At 44.1% G+C, this 21,281-nt stretch overlaps 1 protein-coding gene across 2 annotated transcripts in view; it reads right to left on the minus strand.

The window, feature by feature from the left end:
• The window catches only part of DOCK1 (dedicator of cytokinesis 1), a 618,254-nt gene that overhangs the window by 119,932 nt on the left and 477,041 nt on the right, over positions 1–21,281 (minus strand). For both annotated transcript variants that reach the window (XM_069101719.1, XM_069101718.1), the window contains exons 30-31: positions 19,673–19,751; positions 16,061–16,161 (exon numbers count right to left, since the gene is read on the minus strand). In XM_069101719.1, coding sequence (XP_068957820.1) covers positions 16,061–16,161; positions 19,673–19,751 — 180 coding nt within the window. The remainder of the gene's footprint in view (positions 1–16,060; positions 16,162–19,672; positions 19,752–21,281) is intronic.

Below are 21,281 nucleotides of genomic sequence, written 5' to 3' on the forward strand. Positions count from 1 at the left end.
CAGAGAACCTGGGCTGTTTACTTCTCTACCTTGGGATCCAAAGAAGCAGGCCGGGTCTTTATACTGTTTGAGGGCAGCCCTTCTGCCTGCCAAGGAGGTACCAAAGAGTCATTGTCCTGGGTGTCCCTCCAGTGGGTGAAGCCAATGGAAGCATCTTGTGTTTTTTCAGATGAGTTTTACAGGCACACTGGGTTTTAACATCATAATCATTTCTGACCATAACTCCCCTCCCTCCCCTCCCTCCAGAACTGAGCCTTCCCTGGAAAGAAAAAAAAGTTAAACAAAAACAACTGATAGAGTGACATCATCTGCCATCTTATGCAACATTCTTGGATTCCTTCAGCTCTCTACAAAGGGAGGGAAATCTGTTCTATCATTTATTCCCTAGAACCAAGATCAGTTACTCCAATTAGGCAGAGACTGGGCTCCTTTTAATGTTGTTATCATTTTCATTATTGGTGTCATTGTGTAAATTGTTCTTTCCCTGCTGATTATTTCACTCCATTATCAGTTCATACAAGTCTTCCACTGGTTTTCTGATTTCTTCTTGGTCATCATTTCTTTGGCACCATAACATTCCATGACATTCATGCACCATGGAGAGTTCATCTGCTCCTCAGTGGATGGGCACCTACTTTGTTTGCAGTTTTTTGCTACTTCCAAAGGGATGTTATGGATAGTTTTGTGTATATATTTGGGCTTTCTTTTGGCTGTGTGACCTGGCAGAGGTAGATGAGCAATTGTGAGGTGACAGAGTCAAAAGATATGAACAATCAGTCCCTCTTTTTGCATAATCCCATGTTAGTTCCACAAAGATCAGACCCATTCACAGATACAACAGCATATTAATGCGTCTTCTTTCTATGGAAGGCTCTTACCTAAATCAACAAGTCAACCAAAAAGTAAAGTGCCAGTTCTGTGGCAGGCACTGGGCTAAGTGGTGAACATACAAAGGGTGGCACAAACAAGCCCTGCCCCCAAGATGTCCACAATCTTTTTTCTTAAATTCAACATTATTTTAATTTCAGATCTGCATTTTCATCCTCTCTTCTACTTCCCCTACCCCACTGGGAAAGAAAGAACACAATTTCTATAATAAATAAATTTCCATATTTTCTATGTCCAAAAGGAAAAAAAAATAAATGCGTTCTTTTTATCAAGAGATGGGTAGCTTGTTTCATCATGAGTACTCTGGAGAATCATAGTTGGTAATTGTGATAGTAAGAGTTCCTAACTCTTTCAAAGTTGTTTATCTTTACAATATTGTTGTTATTATAAGAACTGTTATCCTGGTTCTGCTCATTTCACTCTGCATCACTTCATACAAGTTTTCCCAGACTTCTATGTATGAAACCATCCCCTTCACCATTTCTTAAAGGAAAATAGATTTTAATCACATTTATATGCTGTAACCTTTTCTTCCATTCCCCAATTGGTGGGCATTCCCTCAATCTCCAGTTCTTTGCCACCACAAAAAGAACTGCTATCAGTGTCCGTAATATGGGTCCTTTTCCTCTCTATTTGGTCTCTTTGCAGCTATAGACCTAACGGTGGTATCACTGAGTCAAAGATCAGACACAATTTAATAGCTTGCTTTCCAGATTGGCTGGAACAGTCCCACCAACAGTACATTAGTGTGCCTGTTTTCCCACATCCTCTCCAGCATTTGTCATGTTCCACTCTTTAGTCATATTAGTCAATTTGATGGAAGTGAAATAGAACCCCAGAGGTCTTTAATGTACATTTCTCTAATTATTAGTGCTTTGGAGCATTTTGTAGAATGGCTGTCACTAGCTTGGATTTCTTCCTCTGACACTTGCCTATTTGTATCCTCTGACCATTTATCAACTAAGGATGACTCTTTACTAAACCTGAATCGGTTGCCTACATATCTTGGAAATGAGATTTTTATCAGAGAAACTTGTTGCAAAGGTAAGTCTGCGGCATCATAATTGAATTCTCTCTAATCGAGAATGAAGGGTTTGGGGCAGCTAGGAGGTGCAGTGAATAGATCATTGGCCCTGGAGTCAGAAGGACCTGAGTTCAAATATGACCTCAGATACTTAATACTTACTAGCCATGTGACCTTGGGCAAATCACTTAACCCCAAGTGCCCTGCCTTCCCCCTCCAAAAAGAAAAAAAGAAGACTGAAGGGTTTAAGTTCAACATCAAAACTGTGGGCAGTTCACCTTGCTTACAAAGCAGCAAGCAGTTCCCAAAGGGTTATCCTCACTTCTAACTTAAAGCTACTGAAGAGGCCCCCTGGCTGGTTTCCCCACATCCAGTTCTTCCTAAAGCACAGACCATCCATAAGATGAAATGCCAGACTTGACAACCTGGCCGCCTCCCACCTTTCCAGGTTTACTCGGTTTATTTCCGCTTTGCTCCTGGCACACTGGACCACTATTCCTCATAAACACTCTAGCCTTTGCACAGGCTGACTTCCAAGCCTTGAATGATCTCCCTCCTCACCTCTGCCTTGCAGGATCCCTGGCCTCTTCAAATCTCCATTTACATCAGGAAGCCAAGTCCTTTCCTCCACCCAATTGCTAGCACCCTGTCTCTAAGACTACATTGTTTCTATTTTGAGTATACATTATGTGCTTATATACATGTTGCTTCTCTTAATAAAATGTCAAGTCTGAGGACAGGGACTGTATCATCTTTGAACTTTGTTTCCTTATCTCCCAGCACAGACCCCAGTACACAATCAACACTTGGTAAGTGCTTCGTGAATGAATAAATGAGGTCGGCTGACCAACACTGAAGGCACCAGACTATAAAAGGCTAGTGAAATTAGTCTGCTCACTGCACAGAAAGAGAACTATACCAGAGGAGTTAAGGAAGTTCCCTGAAATACCAAAATCAGGGGTGCAAATGAGAACGCACTCAGAAAGACAGATCAACTATCCGGTGATCCCAGCCTTTATCCAAGGAACGAGCTCCTGTGGGGAAATGCTCTGGCATCCCAGGACTGATCAGAGAGAATGCAGGCAGTCCTGCTGTCAGAGAGAACCTGCCACCCTGGGATGTGTTTTATCAGAGTCGCAGGCCCAGATCAGCATGGCCCCACATGGAAGCAAGAGGGACCCCCTCCCTCCTTGTGCTGCTCACAGGGCCAAGAGTAAAATTCGCCTGGTTGTCAATGACTGACTCATTAAAATCTCAGAGCCAGAAACTCTGTCCTGAAATGGCTGGAGAAACTGAAGCTTCAGGGATCAGGTATCCATTATGAATTTACTAAGGGAAGAAGAAAGCGAAAACAAACACTGCCTGGTTCTCTCCCTGGGGTTATCTCCATTCTGAGTCGGCACGGTGGTAGTTGAGAACACCTCTACTCACACCAGACCTGGAACAGCCACTGCCATCCCTAGGATTAACCCCCAGAAAACCTGGTGGCGATGGAGGGCCAAGACTGCTGGTTTCATCTTCCAAATGCTTCAGGTGCCACTGATCTCATCTCAAGGCAGAGGCTGACAGGGCTTTATGAATGTCCTATTTGGTGCAGGAAGTCAGAGACACTTGTGGCCAGCTTAATAACACAGGGATCCTGTCTCAGTAGTGAAGAATGAAGAATGTTCTTGTTCATGTTAAAACATCCTAAATCCAAACTTAACCTCCCTCATTTTCTTTTTTTTTGGGGGGGGGCAATTGGGGTTAAGTGACTCGCCCAAGGTCACACGGCTGGTTTTTGTGTTAAGTGTCTGAGACCAGATTTGAACTCAGGTACTCCTGACTCCAGGGCCGATGCTCTATTCACTGTGCCACCTAGCCGCCCTGCTTCATATTCTGAAGGGTAAAACAAATCAAAAGTCTTTTCCTAATGTCTTGGAAGAGTCTGAAGATCTGAATTAAAGCCCCAGGTCTGCTGGTCATTCATTGCACAAATCGGAGCTTAGTCATTAATGTTCCTCAGTCTCATACAGGAGGAGATAATAATATGGGTGCTGCCCACCTCCCAGAGCACTTGTGAGGCAAACTCCATTCATCTGAATCATTAATATTATTATTCTATTCAAGCACAACTGAACTCCCCTCTGCTTCTTGGAGTAGGCCCTGACCCTGAGCGGGATCCTGATGACTAAAAACTGATTACCCATCATTTAGCCAACATCTATCCAGAACCTTTGACATGCCAACTAACATGCTAGGAAGTGACATGGTCCCTGCCCTCAAGTGATGGACATTCTATTAAGAAGTTACAATCTATCCATCCGTATACTGGTTCTCCAGCTGATTATGGGTCAAGGACCCAACTAAGTGTAGCACTATGGCCAATCATAAGCAGGAAATGCTGCCCTGGCCTCAAATTCAACTTGGACTCTCAGGTCTTGAAATTATTCCTCTCTCAAAGTGCAATCCTGAAGCCAGCAAGGCAAAGCCTGTCAGAATTAAAAATGATATTTTAATAGCTGAGTGAAACAAAGAAGCTGAAGGCCATGACTCAGAGACAAGGGAAGGAAGACGGTGTTAGAATGGGAAGGAGATGGTTTCATCTCCCTGACAGAAGGCCCTGATCTTTTCTCGAGTTTTAATAAGGAAATGGCTTTGAAGAATCCACATGTGTTTGTGAGCCATCCCCAAGTCTGGTCGAGTCGAGTTTGGTGCCTGAACTCCAGGGAGGTTTTTCTGAATGCTTTATAAGCTTTTCTTGAAGAAAATGAGGGGGGTTTTCAGAATATATAACTTCTTATTAGAATTCGAGGCTGTTAAAGCTGGGAAAGGAGGGGACAGGAGAAGGGAAGAAGAGGAGGGTAGAGGAGAAGGGAGAAGTCTATGAACTTTAGAATAGATTAGAAAAATCCTTGGGTGAAAGATGGAGGGAAACACAGCAGTATCATTCCCATGATGACACAATGTGCCCCTGCCAATGGAGAGGTTAGATTGATAGGAATAACTATTAAAAAGAGAAATAAACATGAACAATTGCCATGTTAGGCATCTTCTTGTAGAGAATCTCACTTACCCAGCAAAGAGGGCTCATGCTTACATTGTGATGGTGCTCTACTGAATTAATTCATATGTAGGATACAAAGCCAACCACACCACTCAAGTCTACAAACTTTGGTTATACACCTGATATGGACCAATGGAAGTCTCTGCCTTCAGGGAGCTTACATTCCATAAGACTAATACAACAAATAGACACAAAGTTACATTACATAATTTCAAAAAGAAGGCATCCCCCCACTGGGGGATGAGAAAAGGCCTGGTGGAGTGGTAGCCCTGAGCTGTGTCTTCCAGGAGACTGTTTTACTGGGCAGAGATGAGTCAAGTCAACAACCATCTATTAAGTGCTTCCTGTATGCCCCCTGCTGGGCTGATTGCTGGGAATACAAATGTAGGCAGAAAGACAGACATTGTCCTCAAAGAGTTTACCTTCTAATAATGTAAAAGATAACACAAAAAAAGAGAGGTGAAAGGGGCAAGTGGGCATGTGGGGGAATGACTGAGAAGGTTCAGGCCTGCTGCCTAGAGAGTTAGGAGAGGAGCCTGAAGATGAGGGATCCATAAGGAATAAAGTGGACAAAAGCATGAAGCCAGGAGGCATAATGCCACAAAACGGGTCTTTCTGGGACATGATGGAAGTGCCAAGGAGCCAAGACCTAATCGGATGTGTGCTTCCTCACTGCCTAGCCCATGCAGAACAGCCCTGGCAGCTGGGTTTGGGTCCCTCCACTCTGGGGAGCAGGGGAAATTCACAAAGCAGACAATCCACTGGAAGGAGGTGAATCAGTGGAAGGTTTACTGCTCTTAGGCAAAGTGCTGTAAGGGATGAACCTGCCTGACCCAGAATACACTCATGCACTCCCCCAGCCAGAGCAGCCCACGGACAGGTGCAGTCCAGGCAGGCTGGCTCTCAGGGCTTTCAAAGGGGGCTGTACTCCTGGGCAGGGCAGGGACTGCAATGGGGGAGGAGGTCCCCCCAGACCATCAATCAGTGAATGGATCCCAGGTCTCTCCCCTTCTCTTCCTCCTTCAATGAGCTGCCCAAGGCCAGGGGGCCTCTGACCTAGGAGGGAGGGCTGGGAGGTGGGTGCCTGAAGTGACAGCTGACAAGAGGCAAGAAGGAACCGAATACAGTAATTCTTTCTATACTCTTGTGAATGAGGAAGAGAGGTCCAGGCCAAGTCTCTGGTCCCAAGTTCAAGTTAAATCATTGCAAATACATTTATTAGCTTCAAATATCGGAGGTTGGGAAGAGACTATGAAACAGCAAAAGCTGCCCAACTGTATGTCGCCACCCCTTTAAAAATAATTTTTCTAGTTATTTTTCATTTTGAAATGGATAGCTCTTTATAACTTGGCTCTGTCCTGCATTCCCAACTATCTTACATGTTACCAGGTTCCAAGTACCCTGTGGCCAGTCTACCTGGTCTTACTGTTTCCCTAACTTTCTATCTCCCAGTTCTGAACTAGTTGTATCCAGGTCTGGAAGATTCTCCTTCCTTCCTCATTTCTGCTTTTTAAATTCACTGTTCTCCTTCCAGACTGCTTAAGTGTTATCATCTGCAAAAGGCCTTTCACTGTTCTGGTCTGCCCCTTACCCCTTCCCACACACACAGCCTCAAAGTTCCCTTGAAAATACTTTATATGCATCATGTATGTTCTTACATAGGTACACAGATCATAGATCATTGTGGCGTCTGGGACTGTTTGAAGGCAGGGATGGTTTTGCAACCCTGGTGCCTAGACCAGGGGCTGGCTCCTAGCAGGTATTAAATCAAACACTGTTGACTAAAGGTTAGATGAGCATTCCCTCTGAGTTTTCTTTAGGTATATGGGGATGTGTTTCAAGGGAGAAATATTCTAAGCAAAATCAATTCCCACCAAGTATGACCAACTGCGTGACATAAATGAGAGTGTTTACCTCCCAGCCTTTGCGCTGGCACAGGCTCTTTGCTCCCAAGCGAATGGACCCGCCTCCACCCCCAATGCCTGAAGGTGACACTCCTCACATTTCAGTGGGAAGGATCGCGTATTCTAAGGAAGCTGAAAGGCCTTGCAAGCCGTCTGCTTTTGACTCAAAGGACTCTCAGGAAGCTGCCTGATTGTATAACCAGTAACAAAAATAACAGCAAACACTTCTCAACGTTCACATACAGCTTTATATACATACATTTTTCATTCGATCCTCATGAAAACCCTGTGAGGTATAGCAATGATCATTATCCCTTCCTCCATTTAACAGATTAGGAAACTAAGGCACAAAGAGCTTAAGTGATTTATCTAAGGTCAAATGCTATTGTTTATTGAGGCAATGTGTTAGGAGCTGGGGATACAAGAAAAAAGAGATGCTGCCCTCAAGCAGCCCACAGTCTACATGCAAAAAATGATGTTTGTATGTGATACATACAGAATAGACAGAAAATATGTCTACTTAGAGGGGAATACTCTAGTACTTGAAGGAATGGGAGTCCTGGGTTGTGAAGGGAGGCAGGGAAGCTGAGAGGCAGAGGTTAGGAGGGAGGGCATTCCAAGCATGGGAAACAGTCACTGAAAAAGTGAAAAAGGCTGGAGATGGAACACTTTGTTGTGCCAAGAACAGTCAGTAGGACATTGTGGCTGGACCACAGGGCACATGGTGGGTGGGTGGGTAGGGTGTAGTAATGTATAAGAATTCTAGAAAGGTAAAAGGGGGTTGGGTTGTGAAGAGCCTTAGATGCTCAACAAAGGAGTTTGTATTTGACCATGGAGGCAGTAGGAAGCCACTGGAGATCACGGGATATGGCCCCATCTGCCCTTTAGAAAAGACACTCTGGCACCCAACTACCAAGTGGAATGGAGCGGGGAGAGACTCGAGACTATCTATTGTATAACAATGTGAAGCGATCACAGGCTGGCTCTAATTCACAGGGAACTGGTAGCGCCAGAAGTTGGGACTCTGCTGTACATCCCTCTCTCTCTCTCTCTCTTTAGGGACATGTTACTGTCTTGACAACAGGGAGAACCAGGCACTCCTGATTACACTCCTGTCCATTTCCCCCCAGCCCTTCTGTGCTCACAGGGCAGATCGCAAGGTCCTTTATCATTGCGGGCTCCCACCTCCACCTTCTCACCAGCTTGTTACACTCTGAGCCTCAGGAACTTTCCTCACCAAAAGCTGGCCACAGGTGGAATGGGTTGACCTGAGAGGTAGTAGTTTTACCCTTACTTGAGGTCATTAAGCAAAAGCTGGCTGATCTCTACATGGCTGGTAAAAGGGGGGTTCTTGGTCAGAAGTGGTTTGGTTACAAAAGGAGTTTCTTCCAATTATGTGAAACTGTGTCTCTCCCATCAATCTTAGGACTACAGGTTTCGTCCCTATTTCCTGGGGAAACTGAGGTTCAAAGAGATCATATGTCTTTCCCAGGGTCATGTGTTAGTAATTGTTAGTGGCAGGATGTGAATGCAAGTGTTTCCTGACTCCAAATCTGGCACTCTACTCAGAATGGCATGCAAACTGGAGATACCTGCACAAGACCACAAATTCTGTACAAGTTGAGTAAAAGGGCATTCTCCTCCTCTCCCGTGTCTCCCATTGCCCATTCCCATTGAGAGTAGGAGCCTGACTAACCAAGCCCTAAAGAAGGCTGCAGATACTGCTCTAGTAACTGAAGCTGCAGGAAGAACTTACCGAAAGCTTAGCTCAGGGAGAGGCATCCATTCCATAGGTGGACATCTCTCGGCCTAGACTCTGCTGGACTAGCCAGGACAACCTCTTCTTCAGAGCACCAGCTCCCCTGAGGGGCAGTAACAACCTTTTTATTGGCTTCTTCATCTCTATCATTTAACTCATTCTCCAGGATGTTGGTTCAGTGGGGAGGGTGGGTCCATCCCTCCGACAGGAGAGTCGCCCAAATTGTAACAGTGGGAACAACATCTTTCATTTGGCTTTTCTGCTCAAAACAGACTCAGTGGGTTGTTTGTGAAAGCACTAGTGGAGGCCGGGGGGTTTGGGGAAGACTTGGGAAACCCATGTTATCCATAGAAGAGCCAGAGGAGTGTTGGGGGTGATTTTGTGTGCCTGCAAGTGAGCTCCCTCTCCCTGAGCATGGAAGAGAAAGGGATTTCTATTAATACTATTAATGAACCTAAAATACTCAATTACTTTCTGAGATGTTAATTTTGTGGTTTTTTAAATTAATTGACAGCTTTCACTGTGATATCTCACTCATTTTCAAATTCCGCCCTCTTCCTGAACCAGGTCCAGCATTCTATCCTCTGGGCCACCCAGCTGCCCCCTTTGCAAATCTTAAAGAGCTATAAAAGTGATTTAAAAAAAATTTTTTTTTATTGTTGTTGTTCTTATTACCTAAGGTAGGAAGCAACAGAGGCAAGATTTGCGCTTTTTCTTCCATGTACTCAAGTGCTACTCGATGCTTCATCACACTCAGGAACCAATTTCCTAAACTACCAAGCCTACTGATTACCACCATGAGGAGAACACATTGACACCCTCTTACACTCTGTGGGGCAATCATTACTCCCAGCAACTACAAGGCCTCGAAATAGCAGCCACTCCTTCAAAGTCTATAATAATGAATATTCTTAGTAAGGATTTCCTGTTCTATAAATTTATAGTTACTTATGAATCATTAAGGTGATGGTTAATCTGTAAATATTATTTTCAGATTGGGGCTGACATGATCCATATCTGACTTAATAAGTCCAATGGAGGCATTAGGACTGATGCCTTATTCTCATTCAAATGAAGATATTGGCCCAGAAAATGGGCCTTAGAATACAAAACACTATTTCTCCTTCTTCCCTCAGGAAATGTGAAAGTGCAGACCTTCAACTAAGAAAGACAGGTTTCTATTTCTTGGAGAGATGGTGTTGTCTATTCTCAGTATGGAACATATACAATGGAGGATCCCTTCTGGCAATAACATTTTTTTGAATCTAGGACTACATCAGAGGAAAGGAAATGCATTTGGGAAAGGAAATACAAGTTGTACAACTTGTATATTACACACACACACACACACACACATATTACTGATTCATTCCACCAAGATTTTCTCTATTTGTACATGTAATAACATTGAAGGCCACTCTGATGTGTAGAGTTGTCTGTCAAGTCCTTAATCTCTTCTGCTTCCTTTACTCTCAGGGGTGGGGTGGTGGTGGGGGGAACAGGGGTGCGACCTTTTCTAATGAACAAAATATTTATTAAGCACTGAGTGAAAAGCATTGTGCTAAACTTAGGGGCTATAAATAGAAAAGAAGCTCACCACCTTCTCCATTCGGCCAACTTTCCTTTCTGGAGATTTAATCAACTACTACTAATCTCACTTTTTAACCTAGGGCAATATACTCCCACTATGAGTCATGTTCATGTGGTCCTTTAAGTTACAGAGTTAGTATCAGAGGAAAACTTATTAATACAACCACAATAGCTCAGAGCCCCCAGTCAGGAAGTTACTATCCAAACAGAAGTTGGACCTGGTCATAATCTAAGTTTTTGGCCTTACACTACTTGAGGTAAATAGGAGGAAAAAGACAATGTCAGAGGCAGACAAACACCTGTTAAGCTGCTAGTCGTAAGCCAGGCACCAGGCTTACGTGCTGGTGACAGAAGACAATCCCTGACCTCACAGGCGCTCCCAGTCTAAGGACTGAGAACTCTGATAAAAAGAAACTGAAAGCAGGGGCAGTAGTGCGGACAGGTGCTTGGTCACCCCACGGCTAATGCGGGGAAACGATCTGAGGAAGTAAATTATTTCATCTGGAGGAATAATGAGTTTCTGCACATCATGAAGTCCAGAAAACTAGCTAGGCAGGAAAGGATTAGGTGAATTTTTTGATCCCTCCACCTTCTACCCTCCCTGTTCTGAGAAAGAGAATGCCCCGAAGGGAAGGCAGGTGTGAGGAGGTTGAGGTTCAGGGTTGATTTCACCTTGCAGGAGGAGTTCTGGAGGCCCCTGGGAAATGTCTCCTAAGGTCTAGGTAGAAAACTGAAGTGGAGTAGTTTACAGTGTCTGCTACGAGATGGGGATGAGAATGGGAAGTCAGGGGAACTTTCACAGGTCCTGATATGTTGGGCACGGGCAGGAGTTTAGGCCTGAGTCTTTGGTTCAGGGATGTCCACAGGGGTCCGAGAACCTTCCTTAGTCATCCCCTTTTCTGTGCAGTTCGGCTCTGCTCCTGTTTTCTCCTTTAGTCTTTCCTTTCACTTTGTCCTTGTGTGTTGCACATGTGCTCCCAATTATTTCTGGCTGTGCTAGTTAAGTCTTGGAAGGGCTGGGGATGCATTCTCCCCACAGCTGCTGATGCTACTCGGTTCTTGGAGACCTTGCTATTCCTTGAAGTATTGGAAAGAACACCTGAGTGTGACTCAAGCCTGCCTTCCCTCTCAAAGATCATTCTCAGGGCTCAGAGGATGGTCTTCCCTTTAAACTATACATATCACAGTAAGTCAGGTGGACCTCAACTCCTTATTTCTCACAGACATTGAATACTTTAAGAACCTGTGGGGTTCAAATGAGTGGGAACTCACAAGGTGGGAACACCCCCCCCCCCCCATGCACGTATAACATTCTTACAGAGTTCCCTAGTGGCCACAGGAGTTATGCCCATGGTCACACAACTAATAAGCATTACAGGCAGAACACAAACCCAGGGTTCCTCCAAGGCTCTAGTCACTAAAAGTGACCCATTTGGGCAGGTACTTCTTCAAATGAAGGAGATTTCCTGTGATGCTAGATTATTTCCATTTCCATGTTGTGATGATGTGATGCCATGGATATGAGGGCCCCATCTGTTGGTGAAGATCAGAGCTCCCCAAGTGCCAGGCTTGCCCAGCACCTGGGACCCTTGTCCACAGATCCTCCAAAGATGATCCTCCCAAAGCATGGGGCTCTCTCTTTCAACATTTTGTGATGCCAATACACCTATACAGCCATACTCTAGGTATTCTTTATTTCTGCCACTAGACATAGCAAAATGCCCAGTGGTAGGAAGACCCACCTCCTATATCTACAGGAGACAAACTGTCATTTAACTCTTCTCTTCCTTGAATATCAATGTCACCACCTGGCCTCAGATCTCGGTGGGGTGCTTTAGTCTCTGGGGCTAGAACCACCCTAGATTTCAGCACTGGATGATTTGAGAACAGCTAAGACACTTTTGAATTGACCAATGGCCCTTTTCTATGAGAAAGAAGATTCTCTGGGAAAATGTATTTCCTGAACATCCTGCTGCTACAGCTTCCTGTGCTAGCAGAGAAGAGAGGGACCCTGATGGCTAGCAAGCATAAACAGGAGGGCACTGGATTTCCTTGGCTACTGCAGTTGTGAATGCAGCATTCGCCCTGCTGAGGGCATCATGTTCTTTGTCATTTCTCATCAGCCCACATCCCATGCCCACCTTTGGCTTCCTATAACATGTTCAGATCTCAGGCACACAATCAAGACCGCACAAGATCCTGGCCCAGTCAGAAGAAACCCTCCACCAGAGAGGTCCCCATGAAAAATAAGACAGTCCCAATCTGGCAGATGGAACACTGGTATGTCTAGACTAGAGCAGCTTTCCAGGATACACTGACCTCATTTACACAGTAGCAACTGTCAGATATGATAAGACCTAAAAAATTCAGTATCTAAAACCAATATAGAGATTGGGGCCATCTAGACTAGCCCCTTTGTTTTACAGATAGACAAACTGAAGTCCGGAGAGTCTGAGTGACTTAGTCAAGGTCACACAAACACAAAGGGAAATCAGGTAAGAATTGGAACGGAACCTCTATTCCAAAAGTTCTAGACATATCTGACAGACAATTCTTAGGGACTCTCTAGAGGTGGTGATAGAACAATCACATCCAAATCCCCACTGAGTGCAAGGGATAGTCATTTCTGGATCATATCCCCCATCCCATGACTTTCCTTTACAACAATTAAAAGTTAAGGAAAACCACATTTAGTAGCAGTGAAGAAACACCCACCCATTGATTTGGGAATAGCTAAAGCAGCTGTGAGGCATGAATGCCAGTGAATCTTGCTGGGATCTGAGAAGTGATGAACACTGTGAACACAGATATGCAAAGCTGAATGCCCCAAAATGTTCATGACACCCTTCTTTACAGAAGTGGAGGATTATGGGAGTGGAACACTACATACGGTGTCAGGCTTTTCCCAACATGTTGGTCAGTTTTGTTGAACAGTTTACTTTTTCTTTGAAAACTGCTTCTTAGAGAAGATTCTGGGAAGATGGCAGAGTGGGTCAGAAAATTCCAATCTCTCCAGATTTCCATGACAAACGAGATAAAATAGTTCTTCAGGGTAAACATAGAGCGGTAAAGATGAACAAGAGTTGGGGCAGAGATCCTCCTGGGACAATTGCAGAAGATTGAAGAAAAATTCCAGGGCTGAGGTTTGAGCCCCTGAAGTGAAATGCCTTCAGGTCAGCACTGCTGAAACAAGTGAGCTCTGGGGCTAGCTGAGCTGAGAGGTAACCTTGGCTCAGTCACAGGAATTTTCACCTCCCAGACTGTGGGGAGTCGGGCATTTGAGCCGGGGAAGATTGAGGGAAGCTTTGCTGATAAGGGACACCAGCCTCAGCTGTGCTGCTGAGACACGGCCCTGGGCGAGAAGGAGCCAGCACATGCCCATTGAGATCAGGAGCAGTGCGGGTGGGGATATTACCGGCTGTGGGCCCTCACAGGAGGCTGGAGGTCTTGGCTTCGGTTCCAGGTCAGAGGGGAGAACTGAAGGAGGATCTGAGGCCAGAGGCACCAACCCCCATACTCAGGGCTAGAGGTGATTACAATAATAAGCTGCTACAAATAAATAAAGAAAAAAAGGGTCGAGAGAGAGAGTAGTCAAAGGAGAAAGAACCCAACTATAGAAAGTTACTATGGGAATAGAAAACACTGGGGCTCATCATCAGAGGAGGTTACTGAAGCAAAAAGATCTTTCCTACCCCAAAGAATAACGTCTAATGGTCATCTGCCCCAAAAGAATTCATAGAACTGAAAAAAGACTTTAAAAATCAAAGGAGAGTGACTGAGGAAAAAATAAAAAGACCAATCCAAGATAAACAAGCATATTATGAAAAGAAAGTCAACCAATTGGAAAAGGAGATCCAGAGTGTTAAGGAGGAAAATGACACCTTGAAATTTAGAACAGGGCAAGGAGAAGCCAGCGACCAAGAAATAATAAAACAAAATATAATGAATGAAAAAACAAGAGAATGTGAAACATCAGAAGAAAAGCAAGTGATTTGAAGAACAGATCAAGAAGACAAAACAAGAATAATTAGACTACTTGAAAGGTATGATCAAAAAAAGAATCCTGATACAATAATACAAGAAATAATTGAAGTGTCCTGAAGAAGAGGGGAAAATAGAAATACAAAAAATCCACCAATCATCATATTAAAGAGTTCCTACCAGGAAAACCTATAGGAATGTCACAGACAAATTCTAAAACCCTCAGCTCAAGGAGAAAAAATTACAAATAACAAGAAAAAAAATTCAAATACGGTGGTGTCACTACACCACATAAGACCTAACAGCAGTGACACTATTTTTGGAACACTATTTATTAACGAGCAAAAGGACTTGGGTTATGGTCAAAAGTATCAACAAAGTTAAGCATAATCCTGAATGAAAAAAAGGACATTCCATGAAATGCCAGACTTCCAGGATTTTGTTGCCAAAAGACCTGGACTTAATGGAAAATTTGACATATGAGATCCAAGAGAAATACAAGGTGCCCATCAAAGACTAATTAGGGACTAAATACAGACAGACTTCACTTTTTATGAAGAAATGTAAAATGTGTGGCCAATAGTATTAGTAGTAACTGGGTAGTTTAGAAAAAAGATTAGGGTAGACGTGAGTATGATGTGATTTTAAAAAGGAACTGCTTAGGAAAAGGTAAAAAGAAGAATTATCTTATACAAATGAGGCATGAGAGAAAGAAGCAACACAGAAGAACTAGATGGAGAAGGAGGGCTCATAGTTTTGGAGCCCTATTGTCATCCCTATGGATTAAAGGGGGAGCAATACATACATATATATATATATATATATATGAATATGGAAATCTTCAAAAGTAAGAAAGAAATGGGGGGCGGCTAGGTGGCACAGTGAACAGAGCACTGGCCCTGGAGTCAGGAGGACCTGAGTTCAAATCCAGCCTCAGACACTTAACACAAAAAACTAGCTGTGTGACCTTGGGCAAGTCACTTAACCCCAATTGCCCTCCAATAAGTAAAAAAAAAGAAAGAAAGAAAAGGCTAAGGGGATAGGGAAGGGGGAGAGGATAAGGGGGATTTTTAGAGGGAAGGGGAAGGAAAAGGAGGGGGGGTAACAGAAGGTTGTTTAGATCTTATTGCATATTTAAGTTTAAAATAAATTAATTTTAAAAAAGAAAATTGTTTCTCATAGGGAATGCCACTCTGGGGGAGGGAAGGAGGGGAGAGACGTTGAGAAATGCAGGTGATATAGAAACAAAAGATGCTAAAAAGGATTAAAATCAAGGTAAGCAAAACCAGTTGATTGGGTGAGCATGTCTGCCATGACAAGCAGCATTCTCCACCTCCAGTCTGTCGCCTTTCTGCCCAGGTGAGAGAAGAATATTTCATGTCTGAGTGTCTCGAACTGAAACCGATTTTCACATTTAATCTGAGTTGAGCTGCCTTCCTGCACGGTTTTCATTTTCATTCCTTTAGTCACTATCAGAAGTATTCTCGAAACAAGGCATTCTTCACAAGCAGAACTTGAAGAGTAAGCAATGGGGGCACCAATGTACGATGATATCACAATAATTCACAATCAAATTAATTCTCTCTCTGAAGTCTAATTTTGCTCATCCATATTCCTTAAATGCACCGCCTGGGAGCCAAGTACAGTGAGTCTTGTAATTCTGTACCATGATTGAGGAGAAGGAATATATGCACCCCCCCCTCTCCCCCCCCCCTCCACCCCCCCGCCCCCTCCCCCCCCCCCCCCCCCCCCCCCCCCCCAGCACAATGCCATGCTATCGCCATGTGTAGGCTACGGGCTGAGAGCCCTTAGCAAGAGCTTGCTGATTAACGCTCAGGCCCAGGATCCTTAGGAGGACCCGCACTTACTTGTTGAGTATTTTAGCTCTCTTAGCACTTGAAAAATTCTCCAGTTGTAAAGACTCTTGAGTAAGAAAAGCCACAGCCAGGTGGAAGTAATTGTTCCAGAGCTGAAATCCAAAAGGGGACAACAGTCCCATTGTTGGGCATGCAAGAGAGAGCACAAAGACACAAATTAAAAACAAAGCAAGGCATTATGTTCTTCCCAGCAGCCTCCTCTTAGGTCAGGCAAATGCTAACAAATACATAGACATGTATTTACACATAATTCCCTCCTTGGGGAAAGTGAGGGAATTTGATTCAGTGAAAGAGTCACGAGAGGCCAGGGTTCAGATTCCCCGAGACACTAACTGTGCGACCATGGACAAACTGCTTAACCTCTCTGAATCTCAGCTTCCTCATGTGTAACATGGGCACGACACATGGTGGATAACAAGCATGATGTCCACGGCAGGCGGAATGGCCTGAAACACTTGCACTTCTGCCCATACAGGTGTACATTGAGCATGGAGTGTAGTAACAAGAAACGAGGAATGATGGGAAGAATAGAGTCTGGTCAAAACCGAGCCCACCACCTCACTATTTACCCACATGACCTTTCTCTAACTGGGACACAGTTTCCTCATTTATAAAATGAACAGATTCGTCCAGATTGTCTCTGAGGTCCCTTTTAGGTCTAAAAGGATGGCTGAACAGAAAGCATTCTGTAAACATCAAAGCAGTAAAAACCCTTGAGTAAGAAAAGCCACAACCAGGTAGAAGTAACTGACATTTGGGGGTGGGGGGGATGGAGGAAATACCATTGCCACCATCTTTTCAAGACTTGGAGAGGTTCATGAGGAAGGATGGTCACAGAAGTCACAGTCCTGTCCTCCCTACTGCTGCACAGAAGTGAGATTTCCTCTTGAAGCCTGGCTCTGCTCCAGGGCTGCAGAAGGAAGTCATTTGGACCCACACTTGGTTTTCCTACCTATTGCTGGCTTCCCTCCCACGCCTGAGGACATGAAAGTGGGGGGCTCAAGTGTGCCAGGAGCTGCTGTTTCCTCAGAAAGCCTTCCCCTGCAGCCCCACTTAGCTCAAAGAAGGAGCCTGAAGATGTGACAGGCTTGGGAAAGTGACTCCCCTCAAGCCTTCTAAAGAACATAATGTTGAGGAGGAAAAATATATGTATTATAAAAGCCCTCTTCCTCACCCCCTCCCCAATCCTTGTCCTTTCCCCTTTGCTCAGTCCTTCATAGTTCTAGGTGCAATTAATAGAAAGAATTCTGAGAGGGGAGAAATCTTTGTCCACACATCCCCAAGTCTGCTCTTAGAGCAGGCCGGTACCACTCAGAAGTCACAGACAGCTCCTGAGTACATTTGTACAGAAATTTTAGAATAGTTTGTTTCCTAGAAAGAATAGTTCAGATAGCTTGGGGTAACCTACTTCCTAGAATGAATGGCTTGGAAAAGACTGCCTCTTAGAAAAGGGAGCTTGAGATAGCCCAAGAAAGGATAGCCTGGGACAGTCTACGTCCTGCAAAGACGCAAACAGGCACGCTGCATGTTGGGATATTGAACTGAAACATGAAGGTTACGAAGAGGATACAAAGTCTGCCTGGAAGTCCTTAGTTCAAGATTTCATCTTTGATACTGGACAAGAAGCAGTCAAAGGCAGCATGTGCAGGAGAGTGGACTCCATTCAACTCACCAGGAACCCGCCCTTTCTTCTTCCCCTCCCCCCTTTCTGGGCACAGATATCTTTGACACCATTTCTTGTTATTTTCCTCTTGACTCTAGAGATGAGGAGCATTTTCTGCTTTAAGGAATGAGGGGCCTCTTAAATAAGCAGAGCTCAGAAAAACCTGGAGGACTTCTATGAACTGAGGCTGAGTGAAGTGAGCAGAACCATAGAACGCTGCACACAGTAACAGGCACAGTGGTCAAGGACTGGCTTTGATAGACTTAGCCCTTCTCAGCAATGCAAGGATCGAAAACGATTCCAAAGGACTCGTGATGGAAAATGCCATCCACATTCAGAGAAAGAACTGTGGAGTCGCAATGCATCACAAAGCAGACTGTTTTCTTTTTCTGTTCTTTTTTTTCTCACAGTTCCTTCCATTCATTCTAATCTTTCTATACAATATGACTAATGTGTATATGTATAAGTGTATATGTGTATATATATATATATATATATAAGTATATAATGTGTATATGTATAAGTAGAACCTATATCAGATTGTAGGCCATCTTGAGGAGGGAGGGGGGAAAATTTCAAACTTATGGAAGTAAATAATGAAAACTAAAAATAAATAAACTTAAAAAAAGGAATGATGACTCTCTTAATGGGAGAAATTTAGAAAGAAATTTGTATTTCCCCATTTTTAACTGCCTGGGAAACTGATGGCTATCAGATAACGTTTGTAGGTCCTGAGAGAAGACAAGAGGTGGTATTTCAGGTCATGGAGAATAGAAACTTTTGAGATCAGGGCAGGGACCATGAGAGGAGGGAGGCCACCCCACCTAATGAGGCTATTGGCCATTGCCTTGTCAATGTTACAGGGAGGCAGAGGATGGATGCCTGGGTCTAGAACCATTGAATCTTTGGTTCCTCGTCCAATGCTTTAGCTGAGGTTGCCTCCACCCCTCCCACCCCCAAAGTGACTAAAGTTGGGTATTATTTTAAAAGATGGCAACTGTTAAAATACTCCTTATTTTGAATTTGTGCCCACCCCCAGTGATTAATAATACCTTGCATAGAATACTTAACAAATGCTTTCTCATTTTTCCAATTAAATGTATTTTTCTTTTTCAATTAAAATGTTTTTTTTTTTGCTTTTTTTCCTACCCTTTTTTCAATTAAAATGTAGTTTATTTTTGCTCTCCTACCTCCTTTGCCCCAGCATAAAAGACACAAAAGCCCCCTAACACATCCCCCACTGGCTGTGTGTGGAGCCACAGGCCTCACTCTGTACACGGAGTCTCCCGAGTCTCTGGCAGAGCTCTGCTCACTCTTCAGGGCGGACGGAGCCCGCTCTTACTCCCCTGCATTTGCTTGTCCTCTTTCCCTCTGAAATTACTTTCTAAAAACACATTTTTATTTACTTAATGAAATCGTTCATAATTACATGTAAAATTTTTTAAATATTCATTTTTTAAAAATTCTGCGTTCCAAATTACTTTTTATACTCTGCGATATAAATGGCTAAGACATGCTTTTTGCTTGATTACCAATGCACAGGTTCCTGTTCCCCTAGCCCCATTAAATGGAAGCTCCATGAGGGTAGGGCCTGTCTCTTCTTTGTTTGCACACCCCCAGTGCTTAAGGCAGAGTCTGGGTTAGAGCAGGTACTTAATAGGCTTCCTGCTGGCCTGCCTGGTTTGTCTGTCTGATCCAGTCATTGGTCTCAGAGAGCACTCCAGAGCTGGGCGGGCAGAATCAAGCATTCACCCCAGCCCTCCCTGTTCCACCATCATTTCTACTTCTTGGGTTCCAGCAGTACTACCGATTCCATTTCTGTTCCTCAGATAAGTGACCAATTAAACCCCAGAGCGCATGATGAATGTAAAAATGCAGGCTTGGCCAAAGCCTTCAGTCTGAAAGGCCTCCTGGGAAAGGCCATGCAGCTTTTGCCTCACCTGGAGCTCAAAGTTGGCTTGATCCAGAAATTTTTTGTTGAGCATATCTGCATACTGATTAATTGCTCGCAGGAAGACTCTGAAAGATCAAGAGAAAATGACATAATTATACACTTAGAGACTGGTGCCTTGGGAGGCTTGGCATTTCAGTTCGATCCAATCTGAGGCTGCCTGCAAAGGGGAAAACCTGGAGCCGTTACTGGGGGTGCAGGTACAATTCTGCCAGTGAAGTGCTGGCAGACCGCTATGCAGATGTTCCCTAAATTAATCCAGGAAATTAGCACATGCAGAAGCAGGGCCCAAAATACCCCGTTCCCCAAAGTACTGAAGGATCCTTGTCATGGAAATCTGATTTGTCAAAGAAAGGTGCAAATTAAAGCCTTTTTCACAGGTACAGTATCTTAATGGGACAGACTGTTCTTACACCCATTTTTCTGGTGTCTTACAATTTTAACTGCAGCTGAAAGCTCAGCGGGCCCTTCTTATCTGTTCTGGTTTCTAAATGTTTCATTTAGGACACCATTTAATCCATCAAAGATCAAAGAGATATTAAATAAATATCTGCTATGTTCCAGATGAGAGGTCACAGACAGAGGTCTAGAAGGCCCATCTGGGAGGCAGAAGCAGAGTTCTACCTCACTCTCATCTGAACTGCTCAAAGTGGAGAAGGGTGTCCACAGCACACACGCACAAACACGCACATGCACGAATACGCACATGCACGAACACGCACAGTCACACACACAGAGTCAGGTAGAGAAATACATTTCACTCAAGAGGAAATAGAAGAGAAAGGGAAGAAGGGGGCAATTAGAGGGAGGGAAGATTAAAGGGGAAGTCAGTCCTAAGTAAAACAAACTCTAGCAGGATGTACAAAAATATCGATAGCTCTTTTTGGTGTCAGAAGGCACAGGAATCTGAGGGCGTGTCCAAGTACGGTGGGATGCAGGAACGTCATGATGCATAACTGTGACAGAATGTTATTGTGCTGTCAGAAATGAAGAAGGGGATGGTTTCAGAGAAACATGGGAAGACTTGTATGAACTGATGCAGAGTGAAGGGAGTAGAACCAGGAGAATAACACATACAAAGAGGACAGTGTGGTAAAAGCCAAAGCTCTAAAAGAATCCAGAACTCTATCAGTGATGGCTGGACAGGCTGCCAGAGCCCTAACAATGAACCATACTACCCCAACTCCCAATGAGGTCGGGGAGTGCGGAATGAGCTCTGCACGCCGGGCATGGCTGATACAGGAACAGGCTTTGCCTGACCAGACATGTTCGTAATGGTTTTGTTTTCCTTTTGTTCTCAATTGGGAAGGGGAATTGGGGGGGGGAGGGCAAGAAGGTGGATTGTTGTTGACTGGAAAAAAATTCAAATAAAAGGATTCAATTTCTGCCTTTGATACTTACTGGCTACGGTAATGCAGGAAAATCCCTTAACCTCTTTGTGCCCTAAGAACCTCTCCATGAGTGAACATTTCAGAAAAAGTGATGGTCTGCATTGGTGGAGGGAGTCTGTGGATCATAAACTCCCTATGCCATTGACATGATACGTCTAATTGAGAGAGAGAGAGAGAGAGAGAGAGAGAGAGAGAGAGAGAGAGAGA

The sequence above is a fragment of the Petaurus breviceps genome, unplaced genomic scaffold (assembly GCF_028583685.1).
Source record: "Petaurus breviceps papuanus isolate PSGF00001 unplaced genomic scaffold, PetGlider_PUasm1.0 490, whole genome shotgun sequence".
Taxonomy (NCBI): domain Eukaryota; kingdom Metazoa; phylum Chordata; class Mammalia; order Diprotodontia; family Petauridae; genus Petaurus; species Petaurus breviceps.